The following is a 24,476-nucleotide window of genomic DNA, read 5'->3' on the forward strand; positions in this document are numbered from 1 at the left end:
AAAATATTAGGTATTCATCTCTTTGTAATATGTTGTAGGCTCAATCCTGCTTATTTGAGTGGAAGAGCAGAGTAGTGAGAGCCACATATTAGGAACTTAACAAAGTTGATATTTTTAACTGTTAAAATCTCACACCATGCATGATTGAAACTGAAGAACATGAGAGTAAGAGTACTTAAATGGTGTTTGTTAAAGTGTGCATAAAGTAAATAACTGAAAAGTCTTTTTCTATTTATCTGAAATACCTAAATATAAACCTTTTCTACAATTACTTTTAGCATAGATGAATGTTAAGTATTTGCGTTAAATATTCTCTCTTATTTTGAATCAGTTATTCATCCTGACAAAATCTTAAAACTATAATCAAACATGACTCAACAAGTTAGCTATTTTTCTCTCATTTTCTTGTATTTGCTGCTTATTTCACTTTTCTAGTCCTTGAAAAGTGCTCCTAGCAACCATTTCTTTCTCTTCCCATAGGAATGAAAGGCAAATTACTCTTCCATTGGGTGAAGCCTTTGTGTGGCCTATCCTTCAAGTACAATAGCTTCATTCTAACATGAAAGTAGACTGAAATGAATTTACATGAATAAAATGTCCAACTAACTGCACTGCATTATTTTACACAGAATTGCTTTAGAAATTTTTGACACTTCATTAGAGGGTTGACCAAAAGAACTTATTGAAATCATAATAAAATAAGATGATCTTCCATTCATTGTGATTTTTTTTCTTATGGATACATGTACGTTGTTAGGATAGCAGAGCTAGTTTGTTTTATAGAAACCCCATTATGATTTCCATTAAAATGAAAGTTACTTAGCTGATTTAATAGAATTTCTGCTTAAGTATTTTAGTTTAAATTATTTGGGTTATGTGTGTATGCTTGTGTGTTACTTTTACTTATGTTTTATATAAAAATGATGCTTATTGATACCTGGAATTTTTTTTTTAAATATTGCATTCTCTCAATATTCTTGACAACCTTTCGTATCTATCTTTTCTCCTCAAACCTCCACCCCTTTGATTATATTCCATCGAGGTCTTCCTTTCACATTTCAATAAAAAGTAAAAGCAGTCAGAAAAAGACTTTTAGGCTCTGTCTGCACACACTTATCAACTTAGTTCTTTACCTGTCTAACTCAGTCTCTCTTTGTACATTGGTGCCTTCCACCTGCAGCTAATCCCTCTACCTGTGGATAGGATCCCTTGTGTCTCTCTGTCCCACTCAAATACATTAGTCCAGAAACTATCCTATTTCTTGTCTTGATTATCAATCTTCCCTCCCTAATTAGTTCAACCGACCTTTACGCAAACATGCTTTGACAGACTCCAAAGACCTCCTTCGTTGCTACTTCATATCACTGTTCTTCATAAAACAAAACTTGAAAGAGATATTTAGAATAGTGCTTCATAAATTTTACTTCAGATATTAATCATTTGGGAATTTTGGTAAAATCAGGTATTCCTTTAGTGGAGTCTGGTATTCTGCATTTCTAAAGAGATTTCAGGTGAAATTCTATGCTACCAGGTCAGAGATTACTAGACCTTGAATAGCCAGGGGTTATATACATCCTTCTCATTCTCTCTTAAACCCATGCAAGTGTTTATCCTCACCACCCCACAGAAACATCACTACCAATAGCTGTTTAAAACCTCATTGCTAAACCTACTTGCTAATTAATTCAGTTTAATTCTTCATCTTATTTTAGCTATTAGCAGCATTTGACATACATTGTATGTTTGACATTTTTCTTCACTCAACTTCTTGCGTACCACACTCTTGTTTCTCCTGCTTTCTTACTCCTTGGTTATTCCTTCTCAATCCCTTTTCAGATACCTCCTTATCTCTACAATTCCTACTATATATTGACATACACCAAAGAATTAACCTGCAAAGCTCTCTTCTCTATCCACATTTACTTCCTCAGAAATCACATCCAGTCCTTTGGATTTAAATACTACTTATATGCTAGAGAATCTCAACCTAAATCTTCAGTTCAGACTTCACTCCTAAACTCCAGATCACTATGATTAACTGCCTGCAAGACATCTTCACTCATATGTGTAATAGATATCTCAAAATCAACATGTTTAAAGCCAAATTCCATTTTCTTCTCCCAAATCTTGTTTTCTCATCTCAGGGGAAAACAAGAAACAAAAAACAAAACAAAACAAACAAACAAACAAAACAATCAATCAACCAACCAAAAAACAACCAACCTACTTCACTTTCTGGTTGCTCACATTTAAAAAAAAAAAACATTGATTTATCTTTTCTCTCTCTTTTAAATCCATCAGCAAATCTAGCAGTATTTATCTCCAACATATATTTAGAGTGTGATCTTTCTCACTGTCTTCTTCAGTATCATGTTAATCCAAGTTCCATAATTCTATGTCTGGAATATTGCAGTAGTCTAAAAACCAGTCTCTCTGTTTTCCTTCTTGTCCATATATAATATACTTTTAAAGTAATCTTTTAAAAATGTGAGATTATGCCAAACCTCAGCCCAAAATGCTCCATTGTGTTTCCATAAAATTTAAAATAAAAGGCACAACAGCCTAGGTTTCTAAAATAGCTCAATCCACCCTCCTTCTGATGTTCCTTCTCTGAACTTATCTCCTTTTGCTTCCTCTTGTTGACTCAGTCTTCTAGCTTTCTTTCTGCTTTTGAACACCATAAGCATATCCTCAACTCAAAGTTTTTACACTTGCTGTTGTGTCTGCTGAAGTGTTCTCTGTTCATTTATTCATTCATGCATTCATTCAACAAATACTTATGGAAAGTTTGTTGTGGGACAACAGCATTGTATTTGCTTATGAAATGTCAGTTAACAAAACAGACAAAATTACCTACATGAGTGGAGCTTATATTTGAATGAAAGCAATAAATCATAAATATAACAAATCCTTATGGTATATATTATTTTAGAAGGTGATATGTATATTTTAAAAAATGAAGAATATATCAAGGTAAGGGGAGTTGTGTTCTAATTACGCTTTTGCAAGATAGTCATAAGACTCATGTTTCTCTCTCTACAGCTCTGTTATTCCCCTCATCACTGAGGCTTTCTTTGACCACTCTATACAAAATGACTGTACCCTCCAGAACTCCTTGTTTCAAACACACTGCCACTCTTTTCTCCACAATATTTATCACCATTAAACATACTGTACATTCATCTACTTGTCTTTTACATCTATTCTATTTCTATGTGAACTCATGACTTCATGACGTCAAAATCTCTTTTGTATGTTACTATATTACTTGATACAATGTAAATATTCGTAAACACAGCATTAATTTAAACTACCGAATCAGAGTATTGTTTTACTTACTTCATATCTGTGGGGAAGAACATGTTTAGGTAAGAAAAGTCTGATTAATTTGGAAGTCTAGTGTATGTATACACATATATATTTATATCTCTTTCCTTCAAACTTTCCTTTAAAATGAACAACCATGGCATTGCTGGGTAATAAAATGGAGATTATTATCAGACTTTTTTTTTCAGGAATTCTGGGAAAATTGAGAGGTGATTGTATCAGATAGATTAAAAAGCCAAGACAGAAAAAAACATGGCTTGAAACATTTCACTAAACATACTTTGGCACTGGAAAGAACAGCTCTGCCTATTTTGACATCTTGGAGAGATTCCAAGCTCAGAGTCAAACTTGTAAGAATGGGTCACTAGGCAATCTTTAGGAAAAATAATTTAAAAACACTACTAGGAACAGTTGGGATAACTATTTCTGAAAAGATCTTACTGTGAACAAGAAAGCTATAGAGAAAATCAGAGAAAATACAGGTATAGGCAAATTCTATGCAAGGAGGACTTGGAGAAGAAAAAAGAAAAATACAAAAAAGGAACCAAGGAATAGCTCTCAGAAGTGAGCATTCTGACAAAGGAAAATCCTAAAGTAAGCACACTCAAGGGTAATGCTAATCAGAGTTTTGTGGAACTTAAGGCTGCTGAAAGATATGAGGTGATCTCATCCTGGGAAAATCAGGTGTTAATATATCCACCTAGCTGTCCATCATGAACCTCCCTTATGATCAGAAAAGTGAAATCCTATACAAGAGTCCACATTTACTAACACTTGGCAGAGAAATTCTAAACTGAACAAAGATAAGGACTATTTTATTTGCTTCTGAAGTCAGTTAACAGACAAAATTACCTACCTGAATGGAGCTTATATTTGAAAAGAGGCAATAGATCATTGAGAAAGCTGAACTAATTAAGGAAAAGAAATCAATATATTTAGGAGCATCCACAAGGATACTGTGGCAATTATTAAAAATTTCAGATTTCTCAGAAATCCATGATCACTAATTTAAGAATCACAGGCCTAAAAATAGCATGAATAATGATTAGTGTGTGTGTGTTGAAATATATGGCAGAGGGCTTCTCTCAGAAAACAAAGCAAACAATGAAACATGGAAAAAACAAGAGGAAATGTGACAAGATGACTGCAGAAATATCAGCCTTTATATAATAGAAATTCCAAAAGGAAGCAACGAGAGCAAGGAGGGGAGAAATTAATAAAATATAAAAATGGTAAAATAAATAATGAAATAATAAAATTTAAGAAAGAAACAATCTGAAGAAAGACTTGGGTAGATTGAAATGAACAAGAAAGTATTAAGTAGGAATGATAAAGACACTCAAAAACACTTGTTGGTGAAAATGTTAAAATTCGTAAGAAATTTGAGAAGGACTCAACCAATAATCCAACCTCAAAAAATAATAGAACACCAGGAAACTTAAAAAATAATCAGATTAGCATCAAATTTCTTCATGAGCTGCATAAAATGGCAGAGTTAAAAAAAAGAAAGCCACATCTTTCTTATCTGCTGAGCTGGAAGCCCAAATTATGTTCATCATTTAATTTTATACACAACTGAACTTGTGTTCAAGTGCAAAGACCAAACAAATGACATCCTAGACATGCTAAAAATCAGAAAGATTGTGACCTACCAAAATAACATGAATGGATTATTGAGGATATATACCAGCAAGACAAACAAATAAACAAAAAATCAGAGCGGATATAAGGTTCAAGAGAAAAAGTGAACAAAATCACCAATGAGTAAAATGGTACATTTTTAATTATATGGATCAGTGTTGTTCAAACCCCAAGTGAGAACTTGAGTGTCCACCTATATAATCAATATAAGTAGAGGAAATTGCTTAATTTTTGTAGTATGTATCTCACACCATAGTTGGTTTTAAGAAATCCGGGGCATGTAGTTGGCTCAGTCAGTTAAGCGACTGTCTTTGGTTCAGGTCATGATCTCCTGGTCCCAGGATCTAGCCTCGCATCAGGCTCCCTGCTCAACAAGGAGTCTGCTCTCTCTCTCTCTCTCTCTCTCTCTGCCACTCCTCACCACTCCTTCTCTCTCTCTCTCTCAAATAAATAATATTAAAAAAAAATCCAACAATACCACACAAAATCATGAGATATTTTCAAATGTTATAGATTTGGGACAAGTGATCTAGTGATCCAAATATGACCCAATCTCTCCATTCCCCTGCTTTTCCCTCAGAGAAATACTCCATCATGGTAGTTCTCTTTCCTTAGCACTTCTTGATTAGTTGTGACCAAACACTTTAAACTCATTACAAATTCATAGCCATTTTGAAGTTAATAACTTACAGATAAAGTTGTTCTCCCTGCCAGAAAAATTCTAATTTTAGTTCCAAACAAATGGACTATTGCTTTCTGTATACTAATTTTCTTAATGCTTACAAGAATTTGTTGTATTTTTGAGTACCTAAATGTAAAGAACAGAAAGATAACATCATACATGCATACAATACATGGATACATACATCAACTGACTGATAGGAAAGAATAACTGATATGTTCAGGAAATCGTTATCTCTCCCCCTCACTGTTACTCCAATATTCCTTTGCAAGATGCATGTTCAAAAGAGAAGAACAACCACCTTTATAGCAGATATTTAAATTCTTTAATTCAGAGTAAATACAAAATATGTGAACATTTTGTTTTTATTTTAAAGAATGGTAAATTAAAAAGTATTATATATATATATATATATATATATATCTCATATATATATGATGAGCTAAAAAACTTTAATGATATGTTAGGTGTCACATGCATGTCAGTCACAATGAAAACATTATTTCTGCCACACAGCTTGAATAGAGAGGGTGTTTCAGGTTAATTGTGTCAAAAATGCCGCTTTGCTGTCTGCAAAGTCTGCATTTTCATGTATGTTTGTTTTTCATTAAAAATGGATTGTAATTTCTATATATATATATATATATATATATAGAAATTACAATCCATTCTTAATATATATATATTATGTTAGTCACCATACAGAAATGGATTGTAATTTCTATATTTAACAAGGCTATTTTACTTTTAAAGACTTTGAAAAATCTAGGGGTGCCTGGGTGGCTCAGTCTGTCAAGCATCCGACTTTGGTTTCAGCTCAGGTCATGATCTCAGGGTCATGAGTTCAAGCCCCGCATTGGGCTCACCCCTCAACCCCCCATCAACGAGTCTGCTTGAGATTATCTCCCTTCCCCTCCCCTTTCTCCCCTACCCAAAGCTCCTGTGCACTCACGTGTGTGCATTCACTCTCCCTTTGTCTCTCAAAAAGAAAAAAAAAAAAAAAAAGACTTTGAAGAATCTGAATTATCGATGTTAACTTTAAATTATTTTCTTTCTCTATGATAACATTTCTTAAGGTATTTAAGTTCTTATTTTTAAATTCAGATTGCTAAATTGTTCCTACTAAATAGGCTATGTTTTTTTAGGATATATTATACTTCCTTAAACTTTTTGTATGATTTATTTGTGTTTTATTTGGCTGCTCATATAAAATATAACAAAACAAAATGTAGCATTCTATTCAAATTCATCATCAGCTTGCAGTGAACATGTGCCTTAGCATTTTAATAAGTCTAAAATGGAAAGGTGTGTTGCCTACCTTTGCATTTACCCTCCAGTAATTGTTTTTACATTGAACAGGGTTTTTTTTTTAATGCCTCATATTTTGATATAAAGTGGTTTATTTTCACGTGATGACTTACACAAACACTTAAATAAAATGAAGAAATAGAAACAGAACCCATATATTCTAGACCATGCTAATCCACACCCATAAATAGCCATACTTAATTTTCATTCCAAATATTGGTCCCTAATATTTCCAATACATCCGTTCTTGTATTTGTGTTTGTAAATAGTCCCTAGTACATCTACTTTATGTCTTGCCAAAACCAGTAAATTGCTACTGAAACATTCTACTAATTTTTTTTTCAACCTCTTCTGCTATGGTTGTTGAATAAGCATGCATTCAAATTTCTCTCACATTACATCAGGTGATAATTTATAATGTGGATTATTATCTTTTCAGCCTTTCACATTTCCTCACTGCTCACCACTCATTAAGTCTATGCCATAAATTTTAAGTTCTTGCTATAGCAGAACCCAAATTGGTAAATTATTTTGTAGTGGTCATTTTAGGCTGGTTTATGTTGAATTAACTAATATACCTTAAACTAATGTTTGTTTGCAGTTTTTGTTTCTGGTTTGTTTGTTTGTTTGTTTGTTTGTTTGTTTTCACAAGGCGGCTGTTGAACATCTGGTGCCTCTGCAGGGTAGACCTTTTCCAAGTAGAAACTCAGGAATCCAGTCTGATGGAGTATTTTAGATATGCCAGCTAGAACATGTGACCTTCAGGTGGACAGTGCAAGAAAAGTGAGAGATGGAAGGAAGTGTCTTAGCACTTAAAAGCTTTGGCTACGGCTAGACACCCAGAATATCTAAAAAAGATCGCATTGTCTAGACCGTATATGGGTGGATAAGAAGTTCACATAGCCTTTGGAATAATTGGTAAGCTTTACTGTCTCTGCCAGTGTTCCAAAAACCAATCTGCTTGTCACTAGTGAGGTATCAGCTACTGCTTGTGGACTCCTTCTTCACTATTTGGTGGATCATTTCTGGCCACTATGATCCTTTGCCACTAGCCCATGCTACTTTGCAGCAAATATGTGCAAAATTTTCTTTTTGATTCCCCATAGCAATGTTAAATCCACACCATCACATGCACAATATGGCATTGCTAAAAGGAAAATGAAAAGGAGTTAGGTCAGGAAATGTATATGTAGACACTAGATGAGTTGACCTCAGAATTCACCTCATGGACAACATTTAGATTAGCTCATAATCTAGCTATGCAAACACCCAGTTGGCCCCTGGAGTCAGGACCTAGTCTTAGGGGACAACTTACATCTCTGCTCAATAAGAGTGCCCAAATATACCTCTTTTATTAGAGCCCAGGCCTCAAATTTCTGAGGCCAAGAGAAGAGCCTCTTTTCATCCATGTGAATCTTCACATTTTTTAGCAGTGCTAATCTTCTATGATGAATGACGTTTCCAACATCCATTCTTTTCTTAGAAATCATCTCCCTTCTTCATGATCTACTTTGCACAAAACTTCCATCAAGGGCAATATATCAGATCACAAGAAAGAGTACATTTCCCTGAATCTTGCCATTCTCTTTTGAGTGATAGCTCATGTGAAGCTTCATAAGCACAATTCAGTTAGTGTTTAGGAAATCACAGTTTGGTCTGTAATTTTAATGTCTTGGACGAAACCACATATCCATTAAAAGAACAACAACAACAACACAATCACACATAATATATTGTTCTTTATATTTTGTTAAATTACCCATGCAATATATCTTCTTATATTCTTAACTTACTACTTTTCATATGCTATGTCATATACTATGACATTATTAACAAAAATAACTGTAGTTGTTTTGACAACTGTTTTATAGCAGAAAACATTTGGAACGTAGTGACCGAAGGAGAGCTCTTAGACATGATGCCAAAAGCACAATCCATAAAAAAATAATGAATACATAAATAAATAAACTAGGAGTCATCAAAATTATTTTTATCTAGAAATTCCCTATTAAAAGGATGAAAAGATAAGCAACAGGTTTGCAAAAGGCATACACAAGTAAGGATTCATATTTACACTCTATAATTTCGTTTGTAGAAGAAGACAAGTAAATAATAATTTTTCATCTTTTTTATATTCCACATATAATGTTGGACAGCATAATGTTATACCTTATAGTTGTAATATTGGATTAATTCCAAAAATCAATTGATATTTGAGTCTGAGTCTTTTCCTTTTTTTTTTTTTTAACAGAACCAATGTGGTGAAAGAGCATAGAGTTATAATGGGATTAGGTGGAATGCACAAAATTTAATTACTAATTTGTCATTAATTAACCAATTATGTGGCATGTGGCAAGTTGCTTAACCTCTAGAAAAATTAGTTCAACTTAGAAGAAAATTAAAATATACACTGGATAATTATGGCCCCTTAATAATTCCAGATCTGTCTTAAGAGATTTATTAAAAATATATATATATATGGACACATGTGCTATAGAAATGCCAAGCATTACATACATATAAGGCAGTATCAGCATAAAATTTCCTACCATGATGCTAACAGTTATGTCTTAAATATAATTACATATCATTCCCTGTATTTAATTATTGAATAAGATAATATGATGTTTATATATAACAACATTGAGAAATACACATTCCTTTGTGTGATCAAAATAATTATTCATGTACTGACTTCCTGAAATTAGAGGTTGCTTTACTTTAATAAAATAATGTCAATGGTGTGGTCACTCAACATTTTATACTACCTATATGCTGTTATATTTTAGAATTTAACTCACAATCCAAACTTCAAATGAATTAATAGCATATCAGCTAAGTGGAATTTTTTTGTCTTTATACTGTTGCTAAGTAATTTAATTTTTCATAACTAAATGTTTCTTGATATTCCTGTTCACATAATAATGAATGGGTTTGATATAAAGTTTTTTTTCTAATGAACATGTTACATGCTTATTAGCTTTGGGATATATAGTGAATTGGTTGACAAGGTTTACGAACTTGGAAAACAGATACTTTTTAAAATTTTCTGTAGATAATTTCTGGAGACCAACTAGGCCATTTTTAACAGGAAGTCAGATATTTCCCCATTCAACTCTAACATGTGCGAATTGCCCAAAGCCCTGTTCAGGTCAACAAGAATAAAAGAGTAAATTTTGTTTTTGAAATCTAGGAATTAACAGATATGGCAAGAATTGTCAGGCCACTACTGTAGTTACTTTTTATTGCCACCATGATGTGCCTAATGACCATAGATTGAATGCAATCTCACAAAACTTTCTCAACTCTGCAGTGAAACACATAATGATCCAGGTCTTACAAAAGCTGCACTGCAACTCCTTGGCTTGGGGTTTAATAGCATTCATTACTTTATTAATTCTATTCACATGATTTTATCATGTTTGGGCAGAAGGGAGTTAAGTGACTTGTCCAGGGCACAAACTGTAAGGAAGCACTCACTCTAACATTGCATCAAGTACCAAACATGCACTTGCTCAGCTCTGGTGTTGGTAGTCAATATATAAACAAATGAACATAGCCATAAAATAAGTTTCAGTAAATCTGAGAGAATTAAAATTCAGGCCAGAACAGGCAAATCCATAGAGACAAAAATGAGATTAGTAGATGCAAAGACATTGGGGAAAGCATAAGTGGAAATTATCAATAGTCATGGGGTTTCTTTTTGGGGTGACTGAAATATTTTGGAATTATATAGTTGTGTTGATTGTGCAACACTGTAAATATGTATTTTTTTTTAAATTAACCCTCTGATTTGTACTCATTAAAACAACTAAATGGAGAAAAAATAAAATTCAGGCAATATATGTTTACCAATCTTAAGAGAATTAAATTAGAAATCAACAGCAGAAACTTAGGGGAAATCTCCAAATATTTGGAAATTGAACAAATTTTTAAAATAACCTACTCGAAGAAATTACACACACATACATACACCATTCAAAATTTATTAAATGTAGCTAAAACAATGGTTATAGGGAAATTCGTAGTTCTAAATTCTTAAATTAAAAAAGAAAAAGGCCTTGGGTTTCCTGGGTGTCTCAGTTTAAGCGTCTGCCTTTGGTTCAGATCATGATCTCAGGGTCCTGGGCCTAGCCCTGCTCAGTAGGGAGCCTGCTTTTCCCCTTCCTCTACCCCTCCCCCTGCTTGAGCGCTCTCCTCTTTCTCCCTCTCTATCAAATAAATAAACAAAATCTTAAGGAAAAAAAAAAACAAAGAAAAAAAAAAGAAAAAGGTTTCAAATCAATATTCTTAGCTTCTACCTTAAATAACTAGAAAAAGAAGATAAACTGGACCACAAACACACAAAAGAAAGGAAATGGTAAAATTAATGCAAAAATCACTAAAACTTGTGAGAAAAGTCGATGAAACCAAACAGTGATATTTGAGAAAACAAAATGAATATATCTTCAGTTGGAGTAACTGAGAAAAAATAAGAGGAGGCACAAATCGATAAAACTAATGTTTAAAGTGGGAACGTTATAAGTGACCATTCAAAATAAATGGATTATAAGGAAATACTGTGAACACCATTATACAAACAAATTAGACTACTTAAAATAAATAGACAAATTCTAGAAAGACACAGATTACTAAAATTGTCTCAAGAAGAAATAGAAAACCTGTATAGACTTTGCAAATGTAGAAGGGATTAGTACAAGTCCTTACAAACTTTTCACAAAGAAAAGGAGAAAAAGAAGAAAAAGGAATACTTTTCAACTCATTTTATGAGGCCGGTATTACTCTCATACCAAAACCAGGCAAAGACAGCACAAGACAAGAAAACTAAAAACCAATATTACTTAATATATACTGAAAATCCTCAACAAAATAAGAGTACACCCAATCCAATAACATATAAAACTATTTTTGTATTCTGACAAAATGTGTTTTTTCCCAAGAATGCAAGGTTGGTTTAACATCTGAAAGATGAATTAATTTAATATGTTATATTACTAAAAAAAAAAAAAAAACAAAACAAAACTGTACAATCCTCTCAATAGATGTGGAAAAACCATTTGAAAAAATGCAATGCACATTTATTATAAAAACTCAAACAAATTAGAAAGAGAACAAAGCTCTCTCAACCTCTTAAAAAATATATGTGACATTTGTCCAGTTAACATCATACTGATGATGTCAGGCTGACAGATTTTCCTTTTAGAATGAAAGCAAAAGTGATATCCACTCATAACCATTTGTAGTCAACATCGTATAGGATGTTCCAGACTGATGGGGAGATAAGAGGACATACAAGTTGAAAAGAAGGAAGTAAAACTATCTTTATTAACACATGACAATATCTCATATGTAGAAAATCCTAAGGAATCCAAAAAAAAGGACTACCACTAATAAATGTGTTTCTAAAGTTTGCAGAATACAAGATAACATAATAAAGTTAATTGGATTTCTATATACTAGCAACAAAATTTACAAAATCAAAATAGGAAGATATTTCCTTTACAATAATATCAAAAGAATAACTGCTTCAGTATAAATTTAATTAATTAAATACAAAACTTTAACTGAAAACTCCACGACTTTGGTGAGACAGATGAAAGAAAACATAAACAAATGCAGAGATACTGCATATTCATTGATTGGAACTTCATATTGTTAATATGGTAATTCTTCCCAATTTTATCTATTGATTCATTAAAATATTTATCAATTTTCCACCAGGCTTTTGTGTAGAGATTGACAAACTCATACAAAATTTTATGTGAAACTGCAAAAACAAAAAATGACTACAATGAAAAAAAAGAAAAAATTTGGATGACTGCCTAATTTCAAAACTTGTTATCAAGCTCCATTTACCTAGACAGTCTGTTATTGCATATGGATAAGTATATATGCCTGTGGGACAGAACTGAGAATCAGAAATAAATTTATGTTTACAGCCAATTGATTTTCCACAGTAGTGAAAAAGGCAATTAAATGGACAAAGGGCAATCTCTAAAAAAATTACTGGGGCAATTATATTTCAACATTAATTAATTAAAATAAAAATATATATGAAATAGCTCACATCATTGTCTCACGCCATATTAAAACAAAAAACAAAAAATAAAGCAAAACTCAAGTGGATCAGAGATCTAAGTCTAAGAACTAAAATCATAAACTTCTGATAAAACGAGAGAAAATTTTTATGATCTTTGGCTAGGCAAATAGCTCTTATGTGACACCAAGAGCATGATATATGAAAGAAAACATTAAAAGTTGTATTTAATGAAACTAAAAAAAAATGTGTAACTTGGACTTAAATCAAAACTTTCCTATCAAAAAGTCACTAAGTAAGAACATGAAAAGAAAAGGCAAGACAAGAAAAGGACAAAGTATTTGCAGTCACATATTTCATGACAAAATTGTATTCAGAATATACAAAAACCACTCGCTCAATATTAAGAAAATAAATAATTTTTACAGTCTACATATATGAATAGAAATGGCATTAGAGAAGATATACAAATGTCTAGTAAACATATGAGAAGATGCTTAAATGTGTTTATCTTATAGAAATGCAAATTGAAACCACAAGGTGATATGATTTCACACCCCTTGAATGGCTATAATAAAGAAGATAGATAATATCAAATGTTGGCAAGAATGGAGAGAAACAGGATATCTTGTATGCTGCTAATGTGAATGTGAGATGGCACAGCTACTTTGTAAAAGTTTGGCAGTTTCTTAAGTTACGCATGTATTTACCATACACCTCAGGAAACTGGATAAGAGATATGAAAATATATATCCACCCAAATACTTGTGCAGGAATTCATTTATTCATAAAAGTTAGTTGCTAAGAGAGTAGATCTTAAAAGTTCTCATCGCAAGAAAAAAATTGTAACTGTGTGGTGATGAATGTTAGTAGATTATGGTGGTGATCATCTTGTAATATATACATATGTTGAATCATTATGTTGTACATGTAAAACTAATGTAATGTTGGGGAATTCTACCATATAAAAAAATAAACTAATATAATGTTATATGTCAATTATATCTCAGTAAAAAATGTTAAAAAGTGGAAACAACCCAAATGTTTACCAATTGATGAATGAATAAACAAAGTGTATACATCATGAAGTACTTTTAGCAATAAAATGTAACAAAATACTGCTACATAATACAACATGACAAATCCTCAAGAATTTATCCTAAGCAAAAGAAGCCAACCACAAGAGACAACATATTGTACCATTCCACTTATATGAAATGCACAGAAAAAGCAAATCAATAGAGACAAAAAAATTAATGGTTGCCTGGGGCTGGAGTTGGGAACAAAGAGTGACTATAAAAGAGCTCGTCTCTGGGTAATGGAAATCTGCTAAAACTGAATAGTTCTGGTGGTCAAACACCTCTACACATTTGCAAAAGTTATTAAATTATAGACTTGCAATGGATAAATTTTGTGGTACATAAATTATGCCATGATAAATCTGGTTTTTTTAATGAATTCTGAAGACCTCTATAATGAGTTTTGCCATATTTTATGTTCATATTTTCTGTGTGTGTGTGTGTGTGTGTGTGTGTGTGTGTGTGTGTGTGTATGATCCTTTAAGGTGCATTGTGTGAGGAGTCAATGGAATGTTATATTTCTCAGTCTTGTTGGAAAGGGGAAATTTGCCAAAATAAAAGCTCTGCTTACATTTGTGAATGCCCAAAAGGATTTTTTGATGAAAACTGTGAAACCGATGTGAATGAATGTTCATCAACACCATGTCAGAATGATGCAGACTGCATTCATATACCAAATGTCTGAATCTAAAAGAGTGATATATATATATATATATATATATATATATATATATATATATATATATACCATTACCGAACTATATGAAAAGTACAAATATAATTAAAGTTTTCATTAACATATCATAATTTCAAAATCAGAAATATCAGAAAAGATACTTCATTTGTTGATTTTCATGTTTTCCTATTTTAAATATAAACCCCGATTTACGGGGCGCTTGGTGGCTCAGTTGTTAAGCGTCTGCCTTCGGCTCAGGTCATGATCCCAGGGTCCTAGGATCGAGCCCCTGTGCTACTCCCTCTCCCACTCCCCTCGCTTGTGTTCCCTCTCTCGCTGTCTCTCTCTGTCAAATAAATAAATAAAATCTTTAAAAATAAAATAAAACAAAAAATAAACCCCAATTTTCAAACAAATTTCAGTTTCATTTTTTGCTCTTCCACTGAAATTCTCCCTTGTGTGAACAATGTAATTTTGTAAACATTTCATTTTTCATTTTTTTTAAATTTATTTGATACTTTTATATTTTAACATTTTAATTTAACATTTAAATAAAAAAGACTAGGAAAAAATGTAATAATTTCCACAACTCACTGTCTTTCTATTTTAGTAAGATTCATTTTTGAATTTGTATTATAAATTCATATTAGTATCTTAAAGGCTTCCTGACTCGCATGTCTGGTGGTTATACTGGCTATCAACTGGACCCTCAACTGGAACTATCAATCTGGAAACTTAAATATACCTTCTCTGTAAGGACTGGGCTTCCTCACAGCATTGTGGCTGGGTTCCAAGAGCAAGCATCCCAGGATAATTAGACAGACGTTATATGGCCTTTTAAACAGAGCTTTGAAAATCACAAAGCATCACTTTCTCCGTAGTCACAGCTTGCTTACATTCAAGGCGGAGGGAAGGATAGTTCCTAATTCTCAATTAGAGGGGTGTTGAATTCAGGTGGTAGGAAAAGTGTGTGAGTTGGGAGACATTGTTGTGACATTTTGGAAAATAGATTCTTTCACACTATTGTACAGAGAACTTCTACATGCTTATAAAAATAGCTTCCATCCCTTTCCAGGTAAGAATCCTTTTATTATCTTTGAAATATCCAAAAACTTGTGTAAAAAATACTTTCTGATCTTTCCTAGGGTGCTGTGTATATCTGTTCACCAGTATTTACAGGCAAGCTTTGTAAGAGACAACTTCAAACACCATGTGAGTCATTTCCTTGCAAGAATAATACCACATTATGAAATATGAGAAAGATTATCATTGCAGGTATAATTTATTACTTTCCTATTTTTTTAAAAAAGTACATGAGTTTTAAAGCCATGTGGACAAAAATAAAAGAATGTTCTGTTTTAAGCTTAAATTTTATTTAATGGCATCTAATATTCTACTTCAGGTTGAAATAGAAACATTTTAATGTGTTATGAGTTGTTTTAAAAAACCAAGAAATTCTCAGGTATAATTTGGACAAAGAGTTGTAAAACATATTTTGTTGTATAATGGAGATATTTAGGGTAACTGAATAATATTTAAAGGTCTATAAAGAAGAGATAAAATGTAAGTATGTCTACTATATACAGACAATGTTATTATTATATTTTGAAAGTATAGGGTAAACAATCTCTTCCTTCAATTTGTAGACCTCGGCTGACAGTTTTTTAAGGTCTTTAGGCAGGATTTTAGGAAATATTGCTTTATTTAAATAAGGATTTGCTAAAAGTTACCCATTTGTAAATGACAGAAGTGACCTAGTTATCTGGGCCTATAATTTTAGTCCATTTCAAATAGCTTTATAGATAGTTTTTCACACCATTAGGAAGTACAATTTGTACTCTTCACACTTGCTTGACTTTTATCTGGCTGCTTAAAGTAAGTTCTGTTGGGCATTACTGAAGGGCAGTAAATAGCCTCAAAATGTTAGAATATTCATAAAAGCAGAAAATTATTAGCTATGGTACAGGAAAGCCTTAAATATCCTGAAAAGAAACAATATGCATAGACATCACAGATGGACAGTATTTTCATCAATTTCAAAAAGAAACTTAATTGCCAAGTTTAAAAACATACTAAGCTTTTAAAATGTGACATTTTCAAAAGAAAATGAAGTGAAGCTGCTTCATTATAACAAAATTTTGGAAGATCTAACTAGTCCAGGCAAATTTGTGTATGCATTCATTCTTATATCAATTTATCAATAAATTCAAGTGCTATCCTTTTAAAAATACTGACTTTTTAAATTTATAATTTCTACTCCTGAGCCTTATAGTGCAAGTGTATTTGTAAATATACATAGAAAAGTGATCAACATTTAAAAATATATATACCATTATGTAAATATGTAAATACACATTCACATATATAATATTTATTTTATTTTTATTAGGCATGATGATTTTATTGGCCCTTATTTTTAGCGTTATTCTCATTGTTTAGAAGGCTTTGTTTTAAATGTAATCAACAGGAAAACTAGATAACCAGAGGCTTTATTGCCATCTCGCAGTTGATTGTTCTGTTATTAATTAATAGACTTAATTTTAAAGTGATGGAGTTCAATCTAGAATGCTTTGTTAAGCATGTGCTAGATAGGATGGATGTTGTACAAATTCTAGTTAGGTTTCTCTAGGATGGATGAAATATGTCACGTAGGTAAGCTAGTGTAACAACTTTGAAGTAAACTTATTCATGAAATTAATGTGAGGCCCACTATAGGTGTTCTAACTGTTGAAATGACCACATTCTTTAAGAATTTGGCAAACATTGTGCTCATCTCCAATCTACTTAATTAAAAACATGGTCCCCTCCTTTGGTTAAATTAGATTGCTGGTTAATAGAAGGTAAAATATAAGGAAAGTGAAAAGAGAGTAAACACAGAACTACCTCAACAAGGCAGAAATAACAAAGTCTAATTTGAATGATGAGTGAAAACCTAAACCTCAGAAATCAATGAGTATCATACAGATGTGGAACACAAGAGCAGAATTTCCAGCACCCAGATTCCTACCCCCTAAACTCACCACTGACAGTCAAAATCATTTCTAACTCTGACTCAAATGAAGTGGAATAGAGATACAGTCAATATAAATTAATAAAGCATGAAGTTGAAAAAATGACCAAAAAAAAAAAAAAATAGCCTTGCAGTCTCCTTTTCTTGTCCCAAAGGAGATTAAAGGAATGAAAAATGAAAATACATTTTATGAAATAAAATTTTATGAAAACAAAAAGAAAAATGAAAGCCTTTCAACTTAAATACCTTTAAAAAACAACAGCAACAACAACAATGTATCGGTATTTTGCTATCTTAGAAAGTATGTTCTTTCTAGATCAGTGATTCTCACACTTTGGCTGCAATGGACTTTAGCTGTTTTAGAATCTCCTGAAGGGCTGTTTAAAACACAAACAGCTATTTCCCACCCCTAGAGTTCTAATTCAATAAATCTGGGGTGGGGATTGCAAATGTGCATTTCTAACAAATTTTCAAGTGATGCTGATACTGCTGATCTGGAGACCATACTTTAAGAGTTACTGGTTCAAATGAGATGAGCTCAAATAGCATCGATGCAGAAAATCCTCCTATACCTCTTTCCCTCCTACATCCATACACTTCAACCCAAGCTTTTGCTCTTATATTCTGAATTTGGGAGAAAAAAAGATGCGGGGTTGGGAAGAAGTAAAATGAAGTGAAGAGAATAGAATACTGATGATGGTATCCGTTTCTCTATTTAAACATATGGACTGGTCTAAATTCCTATGATTAGATGAGAGAGGAACTAAAACAAAATTACTTCCTTGAGAAAGAGAGTTAACCACTAATTAGGAGAATTTATTTGGTACCTAAGCAACCACAACCACAACTCCTCAGAAAGGAGTTAATTTTAACTTAACTGTGTCTATAAACTAGCATTTCCTTTAACACCTAGACTATCGAAACCTTTAGGTGTCTATGAACTTGGCATAAAAATGTTATTTTTAAGAGCAATAAGTAACAGTGTGAAGCATCGTAAGTGGCATTGTTGGGAGCAAGTGGAATGCAAGTAGAATTTGGTGGAAAAAGGAAAATGGATAATTGATGTCTTGGTGTCATCAGCTAGAAGTTAATTTTGGTAATTTTCTGAAATTACTGAGGAATTTTTGGGCAAGGTGTTAATACTTTGGCTAAAACGTTTATTTTTTTATTTATTTTTTGGCTGAAATTTTTAAAATAAAGTGCAGTTCGTGGGATACAGTGATGGCTGAAAGTGGAAAAATGTATTTAGAAGAATGCTTGAAGAGTTTCTCTGAATATTTGAAACCAGCTATGGTTCTGACAGAAAAGGGATGGTTCACTCAGAATAATCTAGAAATACTGAATGAAAAAACAAAAGGATTTGAAAAGGGCTAAGGGAAACCAACAATGTTTGATTAATCATCCTGAGTTTAGAAGCAGTGGGGAGCAGTTTCCCTTCCACACTAGTGAAAGGGGAAGCTAAGAACTCAGTTAGTAGAACTGAGAGAAGTGGAGCTGTAGTATAGAACATTCTAACCCAAACATGGTTATTGCCAACTTGGCAGTGAGGTAGTAGAAGAAATAAATACCCGACCTTATTCTCCTCTCACGTCTGACCTGCTGCTAGTGCAGCACAGTAGTAGGACCCAGACAGAAGTCACAGGTCAGCTTTCTGAAATACAATATGGGATGGACAAGGATGAAAAGAAAGCATCTTGGAAGAGAATGTCCAGTACTCAAAGCAATGTATAGAGATTAAGATAATGGATTGCAAATTATAAAACATTCGAGAGTATTATGCTTAGGAAAATAGGAGAGAAAGTGTCTTTGGAGGGGATGAAAAAGGGGTGAGATCTCAGAGATTAAGATAGATTGCATAGACATCCCACCTATCTGTGGGCTCCTGAGAAGCAGATCCTTAATCTATCCTCTAGAACGCAGCAGTGACTCTTAATATAATTATAGTGTGCTAACAAGAGAAGGCTACACGCACGTGTTTCAAGTTTCTTGGCTCCCAAATACATAAGGACCCCAAAGCTACTTGAGCATATGACCAGAAGAGTGGCCTAACCTTTAGAGTCAGCACTGGCTAGTCAATAAGGACATTCATAGTGAATGTTCTGGTATGGAAAACTTTATCCATTTCCAGCACCTGGACTTGACACAGAAATGGGAGAACAGAAACCAGAGAATTGTCTCCCACTCTTCTCTATTATCATTGCTCTCTGTCTACAAAGGTGAAAAAAGAGGGTTGTTGTTTTGTTTGTTTGTTTGTTTTTTGGGTTTGGGGGGGTTGTGGGGTTTTTTGTCCCTTTTTTTGTTTGTTTAGCTACAGGAAATGAATTGTTTTAAAGTAAGTTTGACATATTTTTTGTCCTTTGATAATTTAAATACCCATTTGGCAGAAAGTCTGCACTTGGGAGAAACTGAACCTCCTGCTGGAGATTTTAAAGGAATGTAACACAGTCAATCTCTATAGTGACATTGACAAATTTTCTTGAAGCATGTAGCTGAACTACAGGAGGCCCTCTTGCCACCATGAGGAAATCTAGCAAGGGCGCATAGCCAAAAAACTACCAGTAAGTGTAGGACTGAAAGGATTTAAAAAAAGCCAGAATCTATGTAAACCAAATTTCATTCAATCATAGATTTTACATAGTTAACTTTTCATACTATTCAAAGCTATATTTTTACCTAATTATTATATACTAAAAAAAAAAAAAAAAAACCAAAAAACCAAAGTACTCCTATAATATAGTTGACTACTTCATACTACTATAATTTTGAATTACTGCGAAAATGTATTCTCAGGGCGCCTGGGTGGCTCAGTCAGTTAAAGGTCTGCCTTTGGCTCAGGTCATGATCTCAGAGTCCTGGGATTGAACCCCACGTTGAGCTCCCTGCTCCCAGGGAATCTGCTTCTCCCTCTCTTCCCTGCTCTTGCTCTCTCTCGCCATCTCTCTCCCTCAAATAAATACATAAATAAATGAAATCTTAAAAAAAAAATAAGTCTCTTCTGCACCATATTCAAGAGAATAACTGTGTTTTAATCATTTCTGTATCTCTGGAACCCTTTACTATGTAACAAATAGAACATTTTCTAAAAAATAACTATTTAATTCATTATTTAATTTGCTTATAATAAGCATTTTGGATTCACTGAGTGAGTGAGGTCTTAACTCTAGATGTGAAATGAAATGATTCATTCACTAATTTAATAACTATTGAGTGCCTACTTTTCCATAAGCTTTCCTACTGCAATAGAAACTCTTCTACTGAGGTAGAAAAAAAGAAAAGAAAAACAGGCAAAATGTCCTCCTCTTAATAAACTTATATTTTAGTAGGTAGATACTGTTTTAAAGAATCAGTCTGACTCACTCTTGTAGACTAGACTACTGATGCATGATCCCAAGGGAAGAAGCAGGGAGAACAGCAAAGAAGCTATTACTATAGTACAGCCTAGTGATAGTGATGACTGACACCTCTACTAAGGTGACATGTGATGATGGTAATTAAGGATCACATTTGGAATATATTTCTAAAGAAGATTCAGTATTTTTCTGAAGGGCTGGATTCAAGCATAATTCTAAGGTTATTTACTCCATCGAAAGTTTGGGAATAGAATTTTCTAAAATGGGGAAGTCTATAAGAGAAGCATGATCGAGAGGGGTAGAGATCAAGAAATTGGTGTTGCACATATTAGCTGAGACACGTAATACAGCCAAGCAAAAATATTAAGGTAGGCTTTCAGGCATGCTAGTTGCTATTTTAGAGATGTTTGGGCTACATATATACGCTTGAAAGCCAGCCACATCAAGATGGCATTTAAAACCACGAAACTGAATGAGATTAGCTTACAGTGAGCCTTGATAGGGAGCTGAGGTGTTTGCAGACTGAGACTATAGGCCCAAGAGTTGAAGGAATGGAATATGAAGATAAAATGTAGGACTCAGTGAGTCGAAGTGAAAAAAATACAAATGGTCATTACAGAAACTATAAAATATTTTAAGAATATAAAGACAACGGTAGACTTTTCAAAGTATGTGGTTAGATCTAGTTAGAGGTAAATGAAAATTGATCTATGCAATTGGCAATTGGAGACAATGTTTTGTTGTTGCTTTGTGGTTGTTTTTTCTTTTTGTTTTTATTTTTTTAAGGAACAGTTTGACAAAATAATGGGAAAAATTCACTCCCTGAATGGGCCACCAAAACAAAACAAAACAAACAAAAGAAGGAGGAGGAGGAGGTGGTGGAAGAGAAGGGGGCGGAAATACTGATTAGACTCAGTTTGCAAGTAAATAGAATGAAAAAATTGGACTTTACCTGTAAAAAGTAGCGGCAAAATCAGTAAAAGAGTGGTAGCTGAAGAAAGTTCCAAGTAAGTAATTTAAAAATATCAGGTAAGATAGGTTGGAGTATATAGTACACAAGCAAAGGAGTTGGCTTTGATAGGATGGTGTAGGTTGCATCAATTGTAAGAGCAGGCAAAGTAGAATATTTGTACTTACAGAGGTGCTTTGAATATGTAGTGTGTAATCATTTGGAAACTGTCCTCTGATTAATTCCTCAAGTAAGGTAGGAAGCAAGGTGAGATGAGAAGGTGTGAAATAGTTATATAGATGGCAGGAGAGAAATATAATAACGTTATTGATATATATCAATAAAGATCCTAACTGAAGTGAAGAATTAGTGAAGATGAATTTATAGTCAAGTGTAACATACTCAAACCACATGTTGTTATTCATATGCCCACATAAAATGGCCTGAGTGTTGAATTAAACTGGGGTTGAATTTTGACCAGGCAACAATAATGGAGCGAAATGGGGCAAATGATTTGAGGGTGTATCCAAGAAGTGAGTATGGAAATGGACCGTGTAATATAATTTAAGTAATTATTGAAATGATGACATGATAGGGGATAAGAGACATTGAAGTGTTGGTAGAGTCAGTGGATTATTAGGAATGGAGAATTGCTGGGGAGAAAAAAGGACTAAGAGTGAGCTGGAAAGAGACATGAGGCTGTGAGTGGAATATGTAATACTTGAAATTAATATTAAGGATTTTAAGATTATGGAAGGAATAGAATTATGCGTGATGGTAGTGTATGGAATACTACACCGGGAATAGGTTGTAAAGTTAAGATGAATATTGAGACCTTCCTCAGTATCCTCCTCCAAAATGCTAGGATTTTAAGTTGATCAACTCTGCAGATATTGAAATAACCAAGTAAGACTGGGATTATATTACAAAACGATATAATAAGCCAGGTATTAAACATTAAAGAATTAGAGGGAATGCCCGGGAGGGTCAGCTACGAAAGCAACAGGAGTAGATACAAGTAGCATGGTTTGATGGCATCTTCCTCAAATAACTGAGATTTTTAAGGACAGGGATGGGACCGTGATCCTTTTGAAGACACAGTGAGGAAAAAGGACACCTACCTGATCCAGCCCCTGAAATATGAGGGGTGAGGAAGAAAGAGTTGTCACCACTGAAAAGATTAGAGTCAAAATGAAAAATGTGTATAGAAATGATTGGGGGTGGGGGAGATCCAAATGGTGAGGAAGGCTCTGGGAGGCTCTGGGTTCTTGGGGTGTCTGGGGTAAATGGTGACAAACAGTTAAACATTATGGCCTCAAACATAGATCATGGTGGGGCGACTGTGAGTTTTGTCATTAAGTTGGAGGTGTGAGGTCTTGTCAGAGCTCAGAGAGCTCAGTGGACAGCCCTTGAAGCTCCTGCCAAGGCAGTGCTAAAGTGGCAGGTCTCAATGAGCCCTACTGCATTCATATGAGTGGAAATGTCCAGGGCACTTCAGACCACAGTTCTAGAGAGGCTTTCTAGGATCCCTGATGGAGGGATCGTCATCCTATCTGATGGAGGTGTAGATGTAGTGAGGGAAGGGCATTGTGACCTGACATGCAGGATTCTGAATCCTCCCCTATACACTAGTTTGGGAAGCATTTTTAACAGAAGACCACCTAAAGGCTTTAAAGACTATCATGAACCACACTCCTAATATTGCCATCACACACACACACACACACACACACACACACACACACACACACACGTATGAAGACACACTTACCCTAATATTGGCTGAATGCAATGACTCTAATATTTTCTATATGTAAAGATAATCAGATTCTGAACAATCAGAATGAAAGGAGGAAACCTTAATCAGGAAATAAATGTTAATAAAACCACCTAGAGTATTTCTCTTACAACAATTTTTTCTACTCTGAAATCAAATGTTTAACAAATATTTATTGATAGTCATCTTTGTAAAAGATACCATAAACTAGATATTGGAAAAAATATATATAAATACTATATCTTTAAAAAAAATCAGAAATTTTGTGATATGCATATTTTTGTTTTCTACCTTTTATTTTTTCCACCCAAATTCTAAGATATTTCATGGGATAATGATGCTCTATTTTATTCTCACAGCTTATTTCTTTTGTAATTTCCCTTTTTCCTACTCACTGAGTTGCAATTAGAGCCTGCTTGCCCTGCTTAAGTGTCAATTCAATGTATTAACATACTTTTTTTTTTTCTCAAGTCAGTTTCAGCATTTCATTAGTCTGTGTGATGTCTCACCATGTCAGCCATGGGTAGAATTAGGGTTTTCAGTTTGTGTCACAAGCAAACCTAATTAAGCATGCAATGTGACTTTGAAATAGAACATTGTATACACAGAAATGCATAGGTCAACATATTCCTTTCAACAT

General features: G+C 33.4%; 1 protein-coding gene across 1 annotated transcript in view; it reads left to right on the forward strand.

Annotated features, from left to right (window-relative positions):
* Window positions 1-24,476, forward strand: part of EYS (EGF-like photoreceptor maintenance factor) — a 1,472,906-nt gene that overhangs the window by 61,309 nt on the left and 1,387,121 nt on the right. Inside the window, 3 exon segments of the mRNA XM_087856898.1 lie at window positions 14,560-14,753; window positions 15,896-15,992; window positions 15,995-16,025. Coding sequence (XP_087713024.1) covers window positions 14,560-14,753; window positions 15,896-15,992; window positions 15,995-16,025 — 322 coding nt within the window.

This window comes from Ursus americanus, chromosome 29, assembly GCF_024610735.1.
Source record: "Ursus americanus isolate L20-20 chromosome 29, mUrsAme1.1.p, whole genome shotgun sequence".
NCBI lineage: Eukaryota > Metazoa > Chordata > Mammalia > Carnivora > Ursidae > Ursus > Ursus americanus.